General features: G+C 43.1%; 1 protein-coding gene across 2 annotated transcripts; it reads right to left on the bottom strand.

Annotated features, from left to right (window-relative positions):
* Positions 1-424: 424 nt before the first annotated feature.
* Positions 425-18,633, bottom strand: LOC310839842 (E3 ubiquitin/ISG15 ligase TRIM25-like). Of its 2 annotated transcripts, none has more exons than XM_083728782.1 (7): positions 18,406-18,633; positions 16,747-17,409; positions 13,970-14,065; positions 11,751-11,984; positions 9,198-9,360; positions 7,058-7,120; positions 425-1,049 (listed from the first exon to the last, which is right to left on the bottom strand). In XM_083728782.1, exons 2-7 carry the CDS (start codon positions 17,329-17,331, stop codon positions 511-513), a joined length of 1,680 nt encoding a protein of 559 aa, XP_083584908.1. In that variant the 5' UTR covers positions 17,332-17,409; positions 18,406-18,633; the 3' UTR covers positions 425-510. The 2 variants fall into 2 exon arrangements, with proteins under 2 accessions (XP_083584908.1, XP_083584909.1); XM_083728783.1 differs by having other exon boundaries at positions 16,747-17,402; positions 18,400-18,614.
* Between the last annotated feature and the right edge of the window lie 2,432 nt (positions 18,634-21,065).

Here is a 21,065-nt window from a genome sequence, read left to right as displayed (position 1 = left end):
CCCCTCTGTAAACGTGCTGCTTGGCTGAAAGGGAAAGATGCTTCTGGAGGTGTGCAGAATTGCCCTTCCTTGGCTATGAAGCAACTCCACAGCAAGTGCCATGTAAAGAGGCTTTGGATACAGCGTATTTAGGGAAAGGAATAGTAGGAGAGGCATTCTGTTTCATTTCAGACTGAGGACGTGAGCAGGTATGCAAATAAACACAGCAAGCGCCAGCCATAGAAACACCATGGGTTAAAAATTTAAAAGAGGCAGAAAGAAGAAAAAGAAAAAATAGGAAGGAACCAGGAACATAACCGGCTTCCCTCCCTACTCCAAATGATCCTCTGCGGCAATCCTTTCTCTTACAGAAAAACACATTTAGGTGTATCATTTGCTTTCTGTTTGTAGCCACGTGACCAGAAAAAGAAAAACGAATCCCACCTTAGTAGTAATGAGATAGAAGTTTATTTTATTAGCTACAGCAGAGCCCTCCCTGGCCTTTAAAGAGGGGTATTTTTTGTGGTCTCTCTAGTCTGGGTGCTGTTTCAAAGTAATAGAGGCCCCGCTGCTTACCATAGCAGCCGGGTAAAGAGGTTCGGTGAATATGGTGAGGAAACGGTAGATGAGGTTCATGGTGTTGGTGATGCCATAGAAAGTCAGGGAGCCAGCAGCGTAGTTTAGTAAGACTCCAATTGTCTTATAGTAGCTGCCATGCACCACAGTCTGAATGTTGTTGTGCCAGACAGAGTACTTCAGTGAGTCCCACTCCAAGCACCATGAATTGCTATTCCTGCCAAGCAGGTACAACATGCAAGCTTTCTCAGTTCTATGCTTGTAACTGTAGGTGACTCCCAAACACAGCCATGCGTTTGAAATCTCAGCCTCCCAGTAATGGCAGCCCTCACATAGGCTGCGGGTGCACAAGAGCTGTGGCCAGTGGTTGAATCCTTGGCTGGGTTTTGAGTAGTTCTCCAACAAGATTCCCATGTTCAGCACCGAGTGGGTCTCCTTAAACAGGAAGAGTTCTTCATTGGCAGTGCTAGCATCAAAATTCAGCAGACAGTAATCTGTTTCGTGGGAGGCAAAACAAGGGGTGAAATGTCAAAAGAAGCCACTCCAGGAAGGTGGGCAAGGGTGGGCAGACCAAGACTGAACATCTTCCAAAATCATAGAGTCACTGAGGCTAGAGGTGATCGGAATATAAACTTACTCCAGCCTGTTGCCCAAGGCAAGGACCTACATGAATTCTCCCACATGTAGTCCCACCCATCAACAATCTGGAATTTTTTGTTTATCACATATGTTATGAGTCTTTTTCCAAGGAGCTCAGCGTAATAGCAGTAGAGCTTTGCTCCAAATGGTAATAAACTCACTGAGAAACTTCCATGATAGTGAGGGAATTTGAAACCAGGTTTTCCCCTAGTTCATGTCTAATGCTCTGTTCACTATACCCCACCAGCTCATTACAGTATTTATATGCACGACAAACAGAAAACAGTAGCAAGCAAAGTGATCCATGTCACAGGTACCTGTATCTGACTACTGATGGAAGGTGTTAGTAAAGCTATCCAGGTGGAAATAAGAAAACAAGCCAGTCCACCAAAGTATGCAAAAGTGAAGCCTCACAGTTTCTGTATGGAAATTCCCTCCCATCCCCAAATTTCAGTATTAATTAAATCCTGAGGATGAAGCAGCCTTGGCTTCAGGACATACTTGTTTTGCCAACACCCCATGTCCAGCCACAAAAATTTTTGAAGAAAGGAGAAAGCAAACAGACAATATGGTAGGAAGAAATTGTTTGACCCTGATGGACCACATTAATGTCCAATTTATTCTGTAGCACACACACACCCATTTAAAGCATTTCTGAACCACTTAATATTTTGAAACTCTTAAGCCATTTACAAAAATACATCATAAAAACAATAAAACAGTACTGTATCATAAAAACAGAGATAAAACATAAAAATCAGTAGAACGGTATTTTAAAAAGATGCAATAACAGGGTCCCGTCTAATAGGTCAGGAATAGCCTGGGCAAAAAGATAATGCCCCTAAATGACACCTGACACAACCAATGGATGGTCCTTCACATTTGGCAGAGAGGAGGACATTCCTGAGCATGTAGGGACAATGGTGGAAAATGCCTGTTTCCAGGTAACCGTTCTGTGGTATTCTATAGGGCGTGGTTTTGAGAGTAAAATTCCCTCAGATTATCTAACTGTTCTTATAGGTCTTTCAGATAACCTGATCCCAAGTTGTTCAGGGCTTTATATGTTAGTAACAAGACCTTGAACATGGTCTGAGAACTGCTTGGCAGCCAGCCCTCCCACAGCTATTTTGTGTGGAAGAACAAACAGTGTTTGCTGGCAGCCTTCAGGAATTATTTCGTTTGAAATTTGCTTGGGGGACAGTTTAAAGTTGCTGCTTCTTGCATCCCTAGCCATTTCAAAAAGACTAAATCATTCTTACGGGGTTGGTAGAACTGTCAGATTTCACCTGGGATAGTGCTCCTCTTTACCAGAGGGAGAAATTTGGCTGTGCAGCTTCTCCCCTCATACTACTGCTATTCTGGAATCAGGATAGTGTGCTTGGATCCCCCCTGGCAAAGCACAAGCCACTAGAGCTTCACCTTCAGTCAGAGCAGGCCTTAGCATTAGCCAGAGTGGGACATCCCCTTCAGGCAGTGAGGGCTTGGATGGGTGTGGGAGCAGTGGCAGCAACACCCCGGCTGTTTCTCCTGAACCCATGTCATGTGTAATGCAGCCTAACCCTATGCCCCCTAAGCTGCTCTGCTTTGCTCAGGAGCAGTGAAGGGTGCTGTAAGATTAACCTGCCCATCAGTGTGTGGAATGCGGGTAGGAGAAACATCTTGTCCTTTTCCTCAGTTAAGAAAATGTCCTGGGCCTTGGAAGCTGTTGGGTTGGGTGGGTTCAGCACCAGTGGCCAGCCAAGATGAGCCCTGGCTGAGGGTCCCAGGAGCTTGGAAGGGCCCACACTGGCTCAACCCAGGCACACTGCTATTTGCACCACTATATATTACTGTGGGACAAGAAGCTACAGTTAGAACTGGATATGGAACAACTGATTGGTTCAAAATTGGGAAAGAAGTACGACAAGGCTGTATATTGTCTCCCTGCTTATTTAACTTATATGCAGAATTCATCATGCGAAAGGCTGGACTGGATGAATCCCAAGCCAGAATTAAGATTGCCGGAAGAAATATCAACAACCTCAGATATGCAGATGACACAACCTTGATGGCAGAAAGTGAGGAGGAATTAAAGAACCTTTAATGATGGTGAAAGAGGAGAGCGCAAAATATGGTCCGAAGCTCAACATCAAAAAAACGAAGATCATGGTCACTGGGCCCATCACCTCCTGGCAAATAGAAGGGGAAGAAATGGAGGCAGTGAGAGATTTTACTTTCTTGGGCTCCATGATCACTGCAGATGGTGACAGCAGCCATGAAATTAAGAGACGCCTGCTTCTTGGGAGGAAAGCAATGACAAACCTAGACAGCATCTTAAAAAGCAGAGACATCATCTTGCCAACAAAGGTCTGTATAGTTAAAACCATTGTTTTTCCAGTAGTGATGTATGGAAGTGACAGCTGGACCATAAAGAAGGCTGATTGCCAAAGAATGGATGCTTTTGAATTATGGTGCTGGAGGAGACTCTTGAGAGCTCCATGGACTGCAAGAAGATCAGACCTATCCATTCTTAAGGAAATCTGCCCTGAGTGCTCACTGGAAGAACAGATCCTGAAGCTGAGGCTCCAATACTCTGGCCACCTCATGAGAAGAGAAGACTCCCTGGAAAAGACCCTGATGTTGGGAAAGATTGAGGGCACAAGGAGAAGGGGATGACAGAGGGCGAGATGGTTGGACAGTGTTCTTGAAGCTACCAGCATGAGTTTGACCAAACTGTGGGAGGCAGTGGAAGACGAGAGTGCTCTGGTCCATGGGGTCATGAAGAGTCAGACACGACTAAATGACTAAACAACAACAACAACAACATATTACTGGTTTAAGTTACCCAAGCGGCAATATTCTGCCCACAAATATATGAAATGTATTGATTTCATAGATCTGTAGTCTGGATATGTCTAGGGGTAGGAACTTTGGGCTGTGACACTGCAGTTTGGGTAGCTTAAGATGGCGGTGACCCTCATGGATGGGAAACAAGCTCAGTTCCTGTTCAAAAGTGCCGCCACTCATCCACCATTAAAACATGTCTTGAGGCCCCCCGGCAGAGGGTGACAAGTGGTGCCATCACCAATGTGGCAGCAGCAGCAGAGAAAGCATACGGCAGGCACCGTTGCCACAACCAGATCTGGGTCCTGTCCTGGTTGTGGTAGGTGTTGGGGTATGTGGGCCCATTGTCAGGGCTGAATCAAAGCCCCACAAAGTTTGGCACCAAGCAGGGGTGCACTGTTAGCATAACAACAGGAAGACGCTAGGGGCCCCCCTATGGTTAGACTCCCATATACTGCCTGCAACATTACTAGGGTTCAATGAAGATTACAAGAGTCTGAGGTTTGCTATTCATACTCAGTGGCCAGAAGCCACAAGCACCTCCAGCCTCAGCAAAGGACACTGTGCCTTTCACCTGCTTGCGGCAGTCACCTGATGCTGTCGCTTTCTTGCTAGCTCTCAGTTAAAGGATGATAACTGCGGTTCTGCTCCCCTTGCTAACTAGGGCAACCAAAACACACAAAACTTTATGACGGGTGATTATTTTTACTGGCCAGCGTCCAGCTAGCAAGCACAGACTGGTATTTGGTTTAATGCAGGTCTTAACAGATTGGTGCTGACATTGACCTTTCCTCTTCAGCTAGGACTGGACCTTTTCAGAGACGGTGCCAGGAGATTCTGGGTCCAGCACTTTCTGCATGGCTCCTCAAAGCAGTGTTCTAATATTTTATGTAAGAAGTGGGAATTTGTATGGAGCATTTCTGCCTCCCATCTGCCATATGGGAATAGGAATAGTAATAGTAATAATAATAATAATAATAATAATAATAATAATAATAATAATGGCTTAAGTGAAATGCTTAGCATCACTGGAGGGTTGGACTACAGTGGTTCCTTGGGTTAAGAACTTAATTCATTCCGGAGGTCCGTTCGTAACCCGAAACTGTTCTTAACCTGAAGCACCACTTTAGCTAATGGGGCCTCCCGCTGCTGCCGCACCACTGGAGCACTATTTCTGTTCTCATCCTGAAGCAAAGTTCTTAACCCGAGGTACTATTTCTGGGTTAGCGGAGTCTGTAACCTGAAGCGTATGTAACCCGAGGTACCACTGTACTAGATGATCCTCAGGGTTCCTTACAACTCTACAATTCTACGATTTAGTACTGCTGCAGAGAGCTTGCCAGATTTGGTCAGTCCTAGTGCAGATGACCAGAGACTGAAACAGGATGGAAGGTCAGTTAGGGCAGGTAGGCGTCTCCTCTGAGACTTTCTAACCTTGCAGAAAACATACTGGGAACCAAACTAACTCCTCAAACTCTCCTCCAGACTTTTCTTGGAATCCAAGAGACCACAGCATACAACACATGGTCAGTATTTGGTAAAGGATCCCTAGGCAATGATAGCTGTGTCTCTCTGTGTGTGAGTGAAGGTGGAGGGCAAAAAGGGAAGAGTTCTCTCCATCCATCTCCTCCTCTCCCCCCCCCCCACCTTGCCAATTCTGTGTTTGTGCCTGTATATGGGAGGCAGGCATTAGACAAGCGGATGAGCCCTGACATTAATGGGCTTTTACTACAGGTCTGCTGTAAGTATGGCTAACATGGAATATTACCCAATGCGAGAGTGTTTGAGGGAGAGTTTGTGTTGTGTTAGTTGAGCTGAGGAAATGCAGCCCTAGCATTAAGTAGCAAGAAAGAAGGGGTGGTGTTAGTTAATGGAGAAAGCTGGTCACTTCAGGAATTGGTATTTACTGTTTCCAGAGTGCCTTTTAACCTTGCCGTATTCTGCTAAATTATTCCTTCTAGAATGCTGAACATCAATAAATGTCAGGGTTATAAATCGGTATTCGATAGACTGGGGCGCCGGATAAGATGTGGATTAACTCCTTGGACAAAAGAGGAAGATTATGATGAAGCAAACAGTGAGTAAGCATCTGGGCACACCCGTATGCAACCACTTACTCCCAAGTTTCCTTCCTCTGGAAGGACAAGAAATCCAAGACTTCTGCAACTTCCCAGAATAGAGATGAAGTGGTAGGAAAAGTCAAACCTGTTATGCTTTGGCTGTTAAAGACATGAAGCAGAAAATCTTGCAGCAACCCTGTGAAATAGTGTTCTTTGGATATCTTCTACAATTGCTTTGAAAAAATTTCAGTTCTTGAAGTGAAATGCCTGAATTATTTTTTTTTAAGTTCTCCAACTTGAAGTGTTTTGCAAATCCAAGAGCCAGGATTGTGCCAGTGACACAATCCTTCTGTTCAGATGCATGACTCCAGCCACAATGTGGTGTTTTATTTGTTCACCGACTTTCACCTCTGTCTTGTTGTATGGTATGGTTTTGAGCTTGCATACCGCTTTGCGAAATAATATGTGGTTTATAAATAAATGAACTGAATAAATAGGAAGACTTTGGCCTCTATCTTACATTGCTAATGTGGCTATTATATTTACCTTACAAATATGCAAAATCCAATTTAAGCTACTGCTGCTAGTACCAGGTCAGTCACAATGAACAAGTTAGGCCAATTGACTGAACTCATGATGAACACCTCCATCGTTCTTCTAAAATGGCAATGGTGCCCACCTGAGAGGTGCTGGAACTGAGTTCTGGCAAGTTTTGACTGATAAAAAAAAGCCCTGGCAGTGGCTGTCCCAGATGTACACCCCTGAGCTTAATCACGGCTTGTTTTCTCAAATGTGATGGAAGCTGGCTTGAGGGAAAACAACTCAAGTAACAGTATTTCTCAAGAAACCTCAGGATACAGAGGGGTTGTGGCAAACGTCACAAGGACTCTGCTTCACATACCAGTGATAGGAGTACATTGGCACCAGATAAAATGGTACTGTGTGCACAATGAGAAGACAAATGGAATTGCAACACCTACACTTTCTGAGACTCTTCCGATCTGTGGGAGCTGGTATCACTTCATAAGGCACCATTGTGATCCCTGAAAGACAAAAGGTCCTGGAGTTATTTGTGTGTGTGTGTGTGTGTGTGTGTGTGTGTGCATAGCCTGTGCAGGGTGCCACGTAAACAGAAATTTGAGATCTTGCCCTCAGGGCTGTGGACTACACAGATTTTTGAGCTTATTTTTAACCTTCATGTAAGAGACTTATTTGATCTGCATTATCTTGCAAAATTCCCTGTTTTCATCCTTCCAGAAACACAACCTTTCTAATCTACTTTAGCAAAACAGCAACAGTTCTTTGGCACAGCAGACACTAACAAAAATATTGTTCCAACCAGCGGTTGTTAATCCAGCAGCATTTACGGGAATAATCCTAGACACAAGTATAATTGGCTGGGAAATTAAAGACCTGAATAACTTGATCCATACCAAAGGGATAGAGTCTTATAGGAGTTACATTCGAAGTTAGTGTGGTGTTTTGTTGCAAAACTCGCAGAGCATCAAGGAGAAGCGGCTTGCTGGGTGGGGCAGAGCCTCTGTGCTAACTTCCCGGCAGGCGGATCATTGTTCGCACTACGCCCGCCCCACTCTCAGCCATCTTCTAAGTTGGCAGCAATGACCCACCTGCTGTGAAGCTAGCTGAATGGCTGCGCCTCACCCAATGAGGTGCTTCTGGCCACAAACTATACCCCCAAAAGGCAGAGCTAATAATTCCCCCATGTCTGCCATGTGGAAGACCAAGAGATCACCATGGGCTTGTGAGAACTGGAGGTGCTGCACCACAGCGAAAGAAAATGAGTCCTCTTTGGGGTCTCTCTCCTCATTCTTCTACAGCTGCCACATCTTGTCCATTAAAAGGTAACCAGAACACTGGGTTCTGCTCACCCAGTGTACAACTTCGACACTCTCAAATAGCCCAAAGCCTGGTCAGTCCCCTCCCCCCCAAATACCCCATGATGTGACAGAAGAAGAGCCTTGCTAATCTATCTATTCTAGCATTCTGTTTCTACAGTGACTAACCAGATGCTAATGGAAAGCCCGCAAGCATGACATGAGCGAAACAGCTCTCTCTTGCTGCTGGTAACTTGCCCTCAGTGACTAATAGCCACTCAAAGCCTTATCTTCCATGAATTTGTCTAAACCTACCGTAATTGTGTTTGGTTCTATCCGGGTAAATATGCTTCTTAGTTTTGTTAGATTTAACAGAAAAATGTAATTTGTTTATTTTTAAAGGTCTTTAATGATCTATTTTTAAGGGTGCATTAAGCTATATACCATATTTTTTGCTCTATAAGACTCACTTTTTCCCTCCTAAAAAGTAAGGGGAAATGTGTGTGCGTCTTATGGAGCGAATGCAGGCTGCACAGCTATCACAGGAGCCAGAACAGCAAGAGGGGTTGCTGCTTTCACTGCGCAGCGATCCCTCTTGCTGTTCTGGCTTCTGAGATTAAGGATATTTTTTTTCTTGTTTTCCTCCTCCAAAAACTAGGTGCGTCTTGTGGTCTGGTGCGTCTTATAGAGCGAAAAATACGGTAGTTTATTTTACAACTATATGCATCTGGATCTACATGGAGAGGAAGAGATTTCAATCCATTTCACTGCAATCCCTGGTTTAGAGTCTGCTTTTTGCATAACTTCGGCACATTGGATCAACATTTTCAGAAAGCTATCCATCATGACTCCAAGCCCTCTCCTGGTCACACCACAATGCAAACTCATTTGATTTGTAGGTATGTTAAAGGAGCAATGCATTTGACTTCAAGTGTTATATATGTGGCTGCATCATTCTGAAGGGTTTCTGAGTCTTAATGTGAAACAAAGGGACTGAGAGGCTGTGCATACACCAGGTTGTTAATGTGTACACAGATCCAGTTTTTTCCAAGGATTGTGAATGAAATGACCCAAATTTGTATTTTTGTGAGCATATGATTAATTTTAATTTTCATTCAGTTGTATTGTCTTTCTATATTACTGCATGCCATTGAAGCATATGTTCTTGCTTAAATGAAACAAAAATATTGTAAAATAAAAAAATCTACAGCACCATGTGTTGAAGAATTATTTGAGCCTATGAATGCATCTTTCTAGCTGTAGCATTTTTGTGGAGCCAACTCACCTTTTTGAAGGGCTTTGTTGATGAAGCAGAGTCCGAACATGGACACTTGGGATTTCAAGTCACTCAGGGTCTGTTTAAGTGCTACGAAACTGGTGGGCTCCTCACACTTCAGTCCAATCAAAGCTTCTGTGCAACCCGACATTACTCTTATTTTTGGGAAGTCCTGTGGGAACAAATAGATTTTAACAAGAGATTGAAACTCACTGAAACATTTTTGGAAGAGAGAATTTTGATGTCCTCATCACAGAAATGGAACCATCTTGGTTTGCCTGCAGGTTTTCTGACTACATGTATAGAATCCAGGGCCGGCCCACCCATGAGGCAAGATGAAGAGACCACCTCAGGTGGCAGGATCCACAGGGGCAGCAGATCCCAGTGTAGATCTTCACTCACCCCTCTTGTTCCTGGTGTAGATCTTCACTCACCCTTTCTTCCCTGGCAGGGTGTGTGTGCGCCATTTTATGGTTTACCTCAGGCGCCAATATTTTTCAGGCTGGCCATGCAATCATAGAGTTGGAAGGGACCTCAGAATTCATCCTCCAGTCCTTTGCTCAATGGTGGATATGTACAGTGCAAAATACAAATCTGTTTAAGTGCCTCCAGTGAAGAAGAATCTACAACTTTCCCCCTCTGCCCAGAAGGGGCACCATCACAGCAAGGCATGACAGGAGACTATTTAATGTTTTGAATGCATCAGGTTTTTGAATTTCGTGGTGAAAATACCAGAGATATTTGAGAAATTTTTCTTTAAAAAACAACAACCCGTTAACAACCTTCCCCCTTTTTAATTATCCAAGGGAACATGGATAATTGGTTATAACTATCAGGGCATGATGGCCTGAAGGCACATGGTACAGTAACTGTGTTCAAACGAAGCAGCTGCAAGTCTGAGCAGTGCATGCATGGGAGACCGAACTGATTCTGCCTTCACAACAGAAGAAAGGAAAGTTAGAAATGTTATAAGAGCTAGTGTAGCTTCATGGTTAGAGTGTTGGACCAAGACCTAAGAGACTAGGACTCAAAGCCCCACTCAGTCATGAAGCTCCCTGAGTGACTTTGGGCCAAGTCACTGTCCCTTAAGACCTAACCTACCTCACAGGGTTGTTGAGAGGATAAAATGGGAAGGGAGGTGTAGTGCCAAGATCTTTACCTTCAGTTCAAAGGATCGCACAAACACTCGCACATGACGAGGATATGATAATGCTACTGGAATATCACTGAATGCTTTATTGCTCTTTTGCTATGGGCCAAATACGGCCTTATAGGCTAAATGCCACCTCTATGCAAACAGGCCCATTCCTCCCGCTACTGTCTTTGCAGTGTGGCTTAAATGGTACAGAGGTCATTTGCTCACATAACATGGTGTTCAGTTTAAGACTCTGTTTTATTATTTGCATTTCTCTAGCGGCTTAGAGAAACAGTTGATCAAACGAAAAATAAAGTCGCACTCTTTGGGCATGTTTTTAGCAAAAAGAGGAGTTTTTGTTGCTGTTCCTCACTGGAGATTTTAGAACCAAGGCAGGTGATCCTGTGAAAACATTTATGAGCGGCAGTGTATAAGGAGTTGGGAGTCTCTTGCTTCAGATGGGCAGCTGCTGCCCAATCCACTGGGGCTACATGACCTGGCTGCTGGCATCAGGGGAGAATTTTGTAAACACAAAATTCAATCTAATAATAAGCAGGTGATGGAAGCTGGCACCAGCTCTAGCCTTGTGAAAATAAATGTCCTTTGCTTACTCTCTTGCTCTTGGTACTGGCACACTTCCCAGCAGAGTAAAGAGGAATATGTGGTAGAGGAATTTCACCCAGCACAGTACAATCCTTAACCGAGTCACCCTCTTTCTTTCATGCTAATAATGGGTGGGGCAGTAGCAACAATGGTAGGAAGCACCGACCATTCAAAGGACAAAAGAGGTCAGAAAGGGTTAAGAGATGCCTGAGAAGAATCAGGTTGCTCAGCATGTTGTCTGGGGCTGATGGGAGTTGTAGTCTAAAATATCTGGTCGACACATGGTTGGGGAAGATTGCCTACTCTATTCTGCCTTGGTCAGACCACACCTGGGATACTGTGTCAAATTCTGGGCACCACAATTTAAAAAGGATATTGACAAAGCTAGAATACATGCAGAGGAGAGCGACCAAGATGATCAAGGGTCTGCAAACCAAACCTTATGAGGAACAGTTAAGGGAGCTGGGTATGTTTAGCCTGGAAATGAGAAGATGGAGAGGAGATATGAAAGCTATCCTCAAATATCTAAAGGGCTGTCACATGGAAGCAAGCTTTTTTTATCCTGCTCCAGAAGGTAGGACTCAAACCAATGGATTCAAGTCCACTAAACATCAGGAAGAACTTTCTGACAGTAAGAGCTGTTAAACTCCCTTGGGAGGTGCTAGACTCTCCTTCACTGAAGGTTGAATGGCCATCTGTCATTGATGCTTTAGATTAGATTCCTGCATTACAGGGGGTTGGACTAGACGGCCCTCGGGGTCCCAACTCTACAGTTCTATGATTCCCTGGTCTTGACTGTGCTCCAATTACAGTGTGGACTCTACCTGCAGAAACTGATGGTCACTTGGGTCTTCCATGAGACCTGTCAGCCAGTAATTCTGCTTCTGGAGATCAATCAGCTGCTCTTGACTGTGCTGAATGGAATTCCCCATTCCAACTAAGGCCGATCTTTCTTCTTCATCTATAAAGTCCATCACCTTGTTCTGCAGTCGCTTGAGCTCTTTCATCGCCTCGGCAAAGGCCCTATTCACTTCGTCTCGGGCCGTCTTCACTACTTTCTGAAAGGGAAAGGCAATGCCAAGCACATCACATTTTCACCTACCATTGTTTAAAGTATGGAAGTTGCTACCACACGATGTAGCATTGACTTGGGCAGCTTTAAAAGTGGATTTGAGAAATCCATGGAAGATAAGGCTACTGATGGCTGCTAGTCATGATGGCTATGTATTGCCGTGGTGCCTGTGAATCCTAGTGTTATGTACTGAGTTGAATAGGATCCAAAAGGCAGCAGTCTGATTGGTCCTAGAACAATTGGATTCAGAATGCAGCAGTCTGATTGATCCACAGGAGCCACCCAATCCAGCTCCAGATGAAAGTGAATCTGCAACCTGATTGGCTTACAGGTGAATCCCGGAATTAGCCAATCACGTGGGGCCCATGGTATAAATAATGTATATAAAGCAGACATTCTGGGGGAACTTCCATTCCTCCTCATCAGTATGAGCTGAATAAAGAGCATGAAATGCACTCTCGACTCTGAGTATATTTCACCTAGTGACTGGGGATTGCATGCGGGAGAATCCTATTGTGCTCATGTCCTGCTTGTGGACTCCCCCTAGGCGTCTGTTTGGCCACTGTTGAATGTTGGATTAGGTGGGCCTTGGACCTGATTCACTAGGGCTCTCCTTATCTTCCTATGTGTTCATTTAATACTCCTTTGTGAAATTCTCAGGGTAGGTGCAGACACACATTTTTAAAGTGGCAAAGCTGCTGCTATGGAACCATAAATAAATAAGGAGCAATTGGTTCTGCTGGTTTCTAGCAAAAGTACTGCGCGCACACTGCTAATTGGGTTCATGCTCCCAACTTTGTCTTCCTCCTGAGAGCACCCTTTCAAGTTAAGAGAGTCCTGCTATCGATAAAAGAAAATAAGGCACCAAAGAAGCAGGTTAACTTGCTTGTTGTGCTTTCTTTTCTTTTCTTTTCTTTTCTTTTCTTTTCTTTTCTTTTCTTTTCTTTTCTTTTCTTTTTTCTTTCTTTTGGAAGAGGATTGTCCACCTGAAATGTGGTGGTGAAGAGGGAGAGGAAACAAAGGGAATCAGCTTTCAGTCTGGAAGGCCTACGTGTGTAATTTGAGGAGAGGTAGTCAGAAGAAAGCAGAGCTCACCAACCACAGGAAACCCTATTCCTGTTTGCGCTGGGATGTCTGTATGTATTGCATTGTGGTCCCTTTCAGTGCTGTTTAGCTGCTTTATTTATCAAATAGTCCTTCACAATAAAAGCTGGAGACATTTTCTAAAAATGAAAAGAAGCAGCAGCATGTCGCTTGTGGGACCGACAGCTTCAACCGCACAGCAGTTCCTTGAAGCAACCATGTTGTTAGGTCTTCAAACGATGCAGTTTGTGATCTAAGGCAGGTGTCCCCCAAAATACATTGTTTTGTACATCTGCAAGCCCTGAGCCTGCTGATAGCTCATTCCTATACATGAATGTTACCACTTTGGCTACATAAGAATTCATACTCAGATGATGAGTTTGCTATTAGTATATAGGGTATGACTCTCAGTCAGCCAGGAGAACAGAATGGGAGCCAAACATGACCTGGGGTGTTCCATGGAAAAGCAGAGAAAGTTAGCACTTGCTAGGTAAAACCTTGACCTCCAGAGCTAAAGAAGTGTCAACCACTTGACTTCAGTACAGTGGTACCTCGGGTTAAGACCTTAATTCGTTCCGGAGATCCGTTGTTAACCTGAAACTGTTCTTCACCTGAAGTACCACTTTAGCTAATGGGGCCTCCCGCTGCCGCCGTGCGATTTCTGTTCTTATCCTGAAGCAAAGTTCTTAACCCAAGGTACTATTTCAGGGTTAGCGGAGTATGTAACCTGAAGCGTCCGTAACCTGAAGCGTCTGTAACCCGAGGTACCACTGTACATGCAAATACATGCTCACATGAAGAATGGTACAATACTGAGTGGCAGTATGTGCCCCTAGATCTGTGTGATGTGCCATGGATTTGGTCCCTTCCCTCAGAAGCTTTTCTCACCGCAAGGTAGTTAACTCTGCCCCTGTGTTGCTGACTGTCCGCTGCCAACATCAAGACTTGGTTTTCCACGTTGGCCTGTACTCTCCTGACTTCGACCTGGGAAAGAAAGAATTAGAACATGGAAGCAGCAGCCTGGGGATGACGATTTCACATACACCTCTTTTAAAAGTGGAGCATAATCAGTGCTCAATTTTTAAAAAAATAAATAAATCAGATGTGTAGGATGTGTTTTGCAGTTTTATAGAATAGATCCTGTTTGGACTCACATTACAAAGGACTGGACTAGATGAACAGCCACTGGAATTAATCAGGAAGCCCATTTTTTATTCACAAACTGCTTTTTGATGCAAAATGTCTTCAATGCAGCTTACAATTAAAAATAAAATAAAATTATGATATTAATACCGCATACAAAACCTAACAATATTCATTCATAAACTTTATTGCACTAGCCAAACACCATGGCATCATTCACGGGGGGAACAAGAGGAAAAACAGCAATAACCATAAAAACAGTTTTTTAAAAAAACATTTAACACTACCGGTGCAATAAACCACGGCCAAGTCTCCTAGAGATTATTTGTTGCATGAGCAGGAATAGCAGGGAAATCTCAGGTAAAATATGCCAGCTTAAATGTCGGAATCCCCTTTGCAGTTGACACCTAACAATACGGAACAGCAGAACAATACACCATTAAAGCAGTGCCAAGAAGCCTTGACAATTCCATGCTAGTTGTCTGGTAAAATAAAATAAAAAAGCAACCATTGAACAAAACACCTGAAGTATGGGAAACAATGAAGCCTCCAAGGCGAGGGAGTTTCCATCGCAAACTGTACCTCCAATGATTTTGGGACAACAGGGCTGGTTTAAGACTTATGACTACCTGAGGCAAAGGATAAGATGATGTCCTCCAGAGAAGCTGACTGGATGGCAGTCGAATTTTACTTCAATAGTATGGATGGGACAGCATGACCCCCCACACCTGAGGGCAGCAGGGGTCCGGGACAAACTACATGGCACACAGAACTGTGCCTTCCGACAGAAGGGAATGGCCAGGAGGCTCAGGAGAAGGATCTACAGCCTCTAGTATCTGCTAGCCACCTCACTCTGCCCAAGAATGGGGGTTAATCATGTGGGGCATGTAGAAAAGCCTCACCTAATTATCTGAATAGGCAGGGAGGTTCTTATCTCAGTTTTCTTTTTATGAAACTGGGTGTAACCGGATAGGGTGCTGTCCTCAGCTGAACCCTTTTGTTCAGCTTCTAACCAACTTTGTCCAAATTGCACAATCTCAAGGGCAAGCAAACTCAAAATAAAGCAAGACATAACAATCTCGGTGTCAGTATGAACTGGTTCACTGCTTTTGTTGCAATGGCAAGTTGATGGGCTCACTCATCTTCTGCTGATAGCGTGCTTGAAACAAATAATCACCCCTACCTAATGTGACTATTTCTCCTTTTAGAAGAAATAAAGGATGTGAAAGAAAAGTGCATACAAGTACAAGCCATATATCACAAATACAGACAGCATTTTAACCTCATAGCTAATGTGTCCAATGTATAGTTCACCAGGTCTACATAGCTTCATTCATATATATATATATATATATATATATATATATATATATATATGCACATACACACACACACACACACACACAACACTTGGGCTCATCATTTTATTATTTATTTATATTTAAAAGTTATATCCCACCCTATGTCATAGGGCACATTATATCAAGCAGCACATAACATGTCAGTAACATTAAAGCACAGCATCTCTTTCGTTTTCCAAGTTATGAATAGGCAAAAAACAATAAAAACAGGATAAACCATCATTGTTATAGAAAAAAAGTATGTATTCTGAAAATTATTATATCTCCTCTAGTGTCGAACAGATATACAGTGATACTTTGGGTTAAGAACTTAATTCATTCTGGAGGTCCGTTCTTAACCTGAAACGGTTCTTAACCTGAGGTACCACTTTAGCTAATGGGGCCTCCCGCTGCTGCCGCACCGCGATTTCTGTTCTCATCCTGAAGCAAAGTTCTGAACCCGAGGTACTATTTCTGGGTCAGCGGAGTCTGTAACCTGAAGCGTCTGTAACCCAAGGTACCACTGTTAATCTCTCATTTTCCAACCCCCCCAAAAACCCCACACACAAACAAAAAACCCAACAGAGAGAGAAAGAAAGATAGGTAGGAACTAATACTAAATTGGTACTATCTGCATTTTTATCAGTCTCATTTTTTAGCTAATACTATCAGTTTCTGCTTCTCTATATTTGTCCTATTTATCCTGGAGTTCTAAAAACTGAGAATTTACCCAAGTTTAAGCAAGCTTCTATACCTTTTCTCATGTCATTTCCAATTTTTGCCCTTGGGGGGAGGGAAACAAAACAAAAGTCTTTGGGAGGAAAGCAAGTTCTCCCTCCGAATTGTTAAGAGATTTTTTTCCCCCTGGGCCATCCCATGTCTAGTGCCTGCCAATGGAAAGAACAGTGATGAAGAACAGAAATAAGAGAAATAGGGTAAAATGGGAGAGGGCCTGTGCTACTGAAATCCCAATCTGACCCAGTGGGAAGTGACGCTGGCAACTGGGGGAGGGGAGGCAACCAAGAGGGGTGAAGGAAGCCACACACACGATCTCTGAAAGATGTTGATAGGAATCGTTTAGGAGAGGGGACTATAGTACTGACCTAGCACCAGTTGTCCTCTTCTGAAAGTTGCATTCGAGGAAAACTAACTGCTGACTTTAAAGGATGGCATGATACTCACTTCTTTCTTGCTCCTGTCGTCCTTCAGAGAGATGGCGTCATGATTCTTGTGCTCTTCCCGAACACAGATATGGCAGATGAATTTCCCTTCGATTCTGCAGAACAGCTCCAGCAGTCTGTGATGTTTCAAGCACATATTAGCCTTCAGGTCATTGAGAGGTTTTATCAGCTGATGGTTCCTGAAGGCGTTGTCTTCATAGTGGGAACGGATGTGGTTTTCGCACAAGGAAGCCATGCATTGCAGGCAGGACTTGACAGCCTTCATCTTCCTGGAGGAGCAGAAGTCACACAAAACCTCCCTCTGACCTGCCTGCTTCCTTGACCCTTGGGCTTCTTCCCTTGCGAACCTCGTGGCAATTTCTCCCAGGGTTGTGTTTTTGCACAGTTGAGGCCTCGAACTGAAAGATTCACGACACTGAGGGCAGTAGGGGCAATCCCCGACCAGCGCTTGGTGGTCCCAGTAATCCTGCAAACAGTCCATGCAGAAGTTGTGTCCGCAGGCTGTGGTGACGGGGTCTCTGAACACCTCGAGGCATATCGGACACACAATGTTGTCCTCGAGGAAAAACAAGCTAGCTTTCTTCATAATAACACTTTCTTTTTGGGCTGAGACTCAGCTAGTGCTTGTAGTTGCACAAAACCCTAGGAAAAGTTGGGCTGCCACCTGTTTTTTTAATATAAAAAAACCCACAGTAGTTGAAACAAATGGTTTTTAATTGACTGGTTAAACATGCATATTTGCACAGAGCTAAGAAAATAACATTTTAGAAGAAAAAAGTGTGCCTCTGAAGATATTGCAGAGTGCACTAAAAGTAAACAAAATGTTTAAATGTCTTGCCTAATTGACTGTGGGCAAAGTTTTAGTTGCTCAAACTTTTCTTTACTTAGTTACTACAACCAATTACCGGTAATTGGCGGTTGTAATCCCTGTTAAAAGACAATGGCTTCCTCATGTGGAGATGCAATAGGTAGTGTTCTTTGCAGATGGTTAAACCTGTTACCACTCTTTAATGGGTGAGACTTCATCATTCAGTCATACTCAGGAGAGAGCTAGTCTAAGAAGGAGGCAAGACTGGCACAGTGAATCCTGCAGGAACAGTAGACACAACTTTTGGATTTTGTGTTGTAGCACAAAAAAACCCCCAGAAGTGTTGAATGGTCACTGTAAAATGTGAAGGTTCTTTATTGTTTCACAAGTTGTGTATGTCTTTAAGGGCCAGGGCAAATAACAAGACCCAGTCTTACAGCTGTGAAACATAGCAGGTGCTGCTAGGTTGTGTTAGTTAAGCTGTGTCAGCATTTGGGCATAGTATATAAGGAGCAGCACCTAGCTCCCTCATTACCCTGTGGGGGATGGGTTGGTGGTTGGGTCATGTTTGTTGTTGTTATCTTTAGTGTAAAAGGAGTTTTTGTTTTGTTATTAAAACCTTGTTAAAGTTATTTTTAAGTTCCTTGTTATGCATGGTCTCCCCAGCAAGCTCTCTGCAGCAGTACTAAACTGCAAATCTGGGATAATCTGGGTTAAAACTATGTGGAAAGAGCACACTCCATACAGGAGTCTTGGCTAGATTATTTCTGTTCCTTCCGTCCCTACCTTTGTGACCCTATAATTCTACAAACAGATGGATTTTTATCAGTGAAACTTATTTCCCACACTCACCTGTTCAGCTGTAATACAAAGTCAATTGTGGCACTCTGTAACATTAAGCACCATCTGGCAAAAATTAGCAACCCGTAGGTGCTAATAGCAACTGTTCTACCTACTAACAGATCCCTCAGCTAGCTCCAGTGGCTAAAGGTTTTACGTTCTTTTCTTGGTCCAAAACAGCAACTCATATTGAGTTCCTGTCAGTTTACAGTCTTTCATGGGGTCTGAATTTGCTATGTGACATCACAGTTCAAACTACAAGGGAGGGGGAGCTAAGCACTCGGGTTATGATGTCATTGCACAAGCAGGTCCAAGTCAAACATTAAAAAGGCCACTCTTGAAAGCTCTTGCAAGGGGAGGAAGGCTACAGGCACCTCAGAGAACTGACATGAAGCGGGAAGACCACATTGAATGGAAACCAGGCACTTTGAGGCAATTCTTCCCTCTGCCCTCTTAATTTGGTCTAAATACTGGTCAGATATTTCCCAGAAACAGAAAAGTGTATTTAAAAAAAAAAAATGAAGAAGAAGAAGAAGAAGAGTACTGTAGTAGTTTGGATTTGATATCCCGCCTTTCACTCCCTTTAAGGAGTCTCAAAACGGCTAACAATCTCCTTTCCCTTCCTCCCCCACAACAAACACTCTGTGAGGTGAGTGGGGCTGAGAGACTTCAGAGAAGTGTGACCAGCCCAAGGTCACCCAGCAGCTGCATGTGGAGGAGCGGGGAAGCGAACGAACCCAGTTCACCAGATTACGAGACTACCGCTCTTAACCACTACACCACACTGGCTGAAAGAAAACACACAATTTTTGATGAGATACACTTGGCTCTCTCTCAGGAAGACTGCATGACAATTTCAACATTTTGCATTGCGTCATCAGCACAATTTTATTCAGCATCTTGTCCTCAAGTATATTATCTGTTTAATTAAAAAAAGGTAAAGGACCCCTGGACGGTTAAATCCAGTCAAAGGCAACTATGGGGTTGCGGTGCTCATCTCACTTTCAGGCCAAGGGGGCTGGCGTTTGTTCACAGATAGCTTTCCGGGTCATGTGGCCGGCATGACTAAACTACTTCTGGTGCAATGGAACACTGTGATGGAAACCAGAGCACACAGAAACACCATTAATCTTCCGGCCGCAGCGGTACCTATTTATCTACTTGCACTGGCATATTTTCAAACTGCTAGGTTGGCAGGAACTGGGACAGAGCAACAGGAGCTCACCCCATCATGGGGGATTTGATTTGGGATGCAGGTGGAGCCGTGGTCTAAACCACTGAGCCTCATAGCCTTGCCGTTCAGAGCTGCTTAATTATTGTACAGTTGGGAACATTGTCTCCACAGGTGGCCAACTTTCCTGTGAGAACAACTGCTCAGGTGTAAGTACCCCAAAGGCCTACATTCTTAGCATCATGTGTTTGTTATACTAGTAAAGAAGTAAAATATGATCTCTATGAAAATACAGAAGCTTGACATGCTACTTTTTAGGCTTCAGAGAACTACAAATTACATTGAAACATAGACTACAGGGTATAGGTTAATATTAACTGCATGGCTTTATCCTCCAAATGTACAGAAAAGGGCAACCAGTGATATCAAGGGAATGGATAAATTCCTGTGGAAAAAAAGTTACAGCATTTGTTTCCATTTTTGGGCCATTAGTATTCTTGCCACTGTTGTTGCATATTGAAAAAGTTTACAGTCTTTTCTATTTATTTCGTTTCCCACTATTCCTAAAAGAAAAGCTTCCGGTTTTTTTACAAATGTATATTTCAACATCTTTTTCAGTTCATTATATATCATGTCCCAGAAACCTTTCACTTTCTTACATTCCCACCACATGTGGTAAAATGTCCCTTCTTTTTCTTTACATTTCCAACACTTATTACATGTTTTGAACATTTTCGCTAATTTAACTGGTGTAATATACCATCTGTATACCATTTTCATAACATTTTCCTTTAATGCAGCACATGCTGTAAATTTTATATTTTCCTTCCATACTTTTACCCAATCATCAATTTGTATATTATATCCAAAGCCTCTGGCCCAATGTATCATGACCGACTTAACTTCCTTGTCCTTCGTATACCATTCCAACAGTATTTTATACATTTTTGACAAAATTTTATAATCATTGTTTATTATCTGTTTGAAATATTGAATCTTTTTCTACATATCCATTTTCTTTAAGATCCTTTTTAAACATTTCACTTACTTGAAGGAGTAAAAGAGGAACTACCGACGCTGGAAGACTGGAGAATGAAGCTGATAGACTATGCAGAATTGGATAAATTAACTGGGAAGATCAGATATTTACGGGACCATAAGTTCATTGAAGACTGGGGGAAATTTGTGGAGTATCTGAAAAGCATATGTGATGAGCAAACAATGCTTGTGGGGTTTTAAGAAGCTCTGTGAAAGTTTGAGGAGTATTGTAAAAAAGATAATAAGTTCGAGAGGGTATATTAAAAGGCAATATTAAATTTAGGAAATGCGAAACAAAAATTTAACTACGGATGATTGTCAGAGATGTTGAAGGAAGTCCAAAAGAGAAAATGTGTGATAAACCTGGATGTGATGTTATATATATATATTTGTATTGAAAATAGAGAAAAGGAAAATAAGCAGTGACATGGAAGTATAGTAGTATTGTAAAAAAGATAATAAG

Source organism: Podarcis gaigeae (assembly GCF_964106915.1).
Source record: "Podarcis gaigeae genome assembly, chromosome: 2".
NCBI lineage: Eukaryota > Metazoa > Chordata > Lepidosauria > Squamata > Lacertidae > Podarcis > Podarcis gaigeae.
Note: the sequence above shows the minus strand (reverse complement) of the source record. Positions and strands in the feature narration are given on the sequence as shown.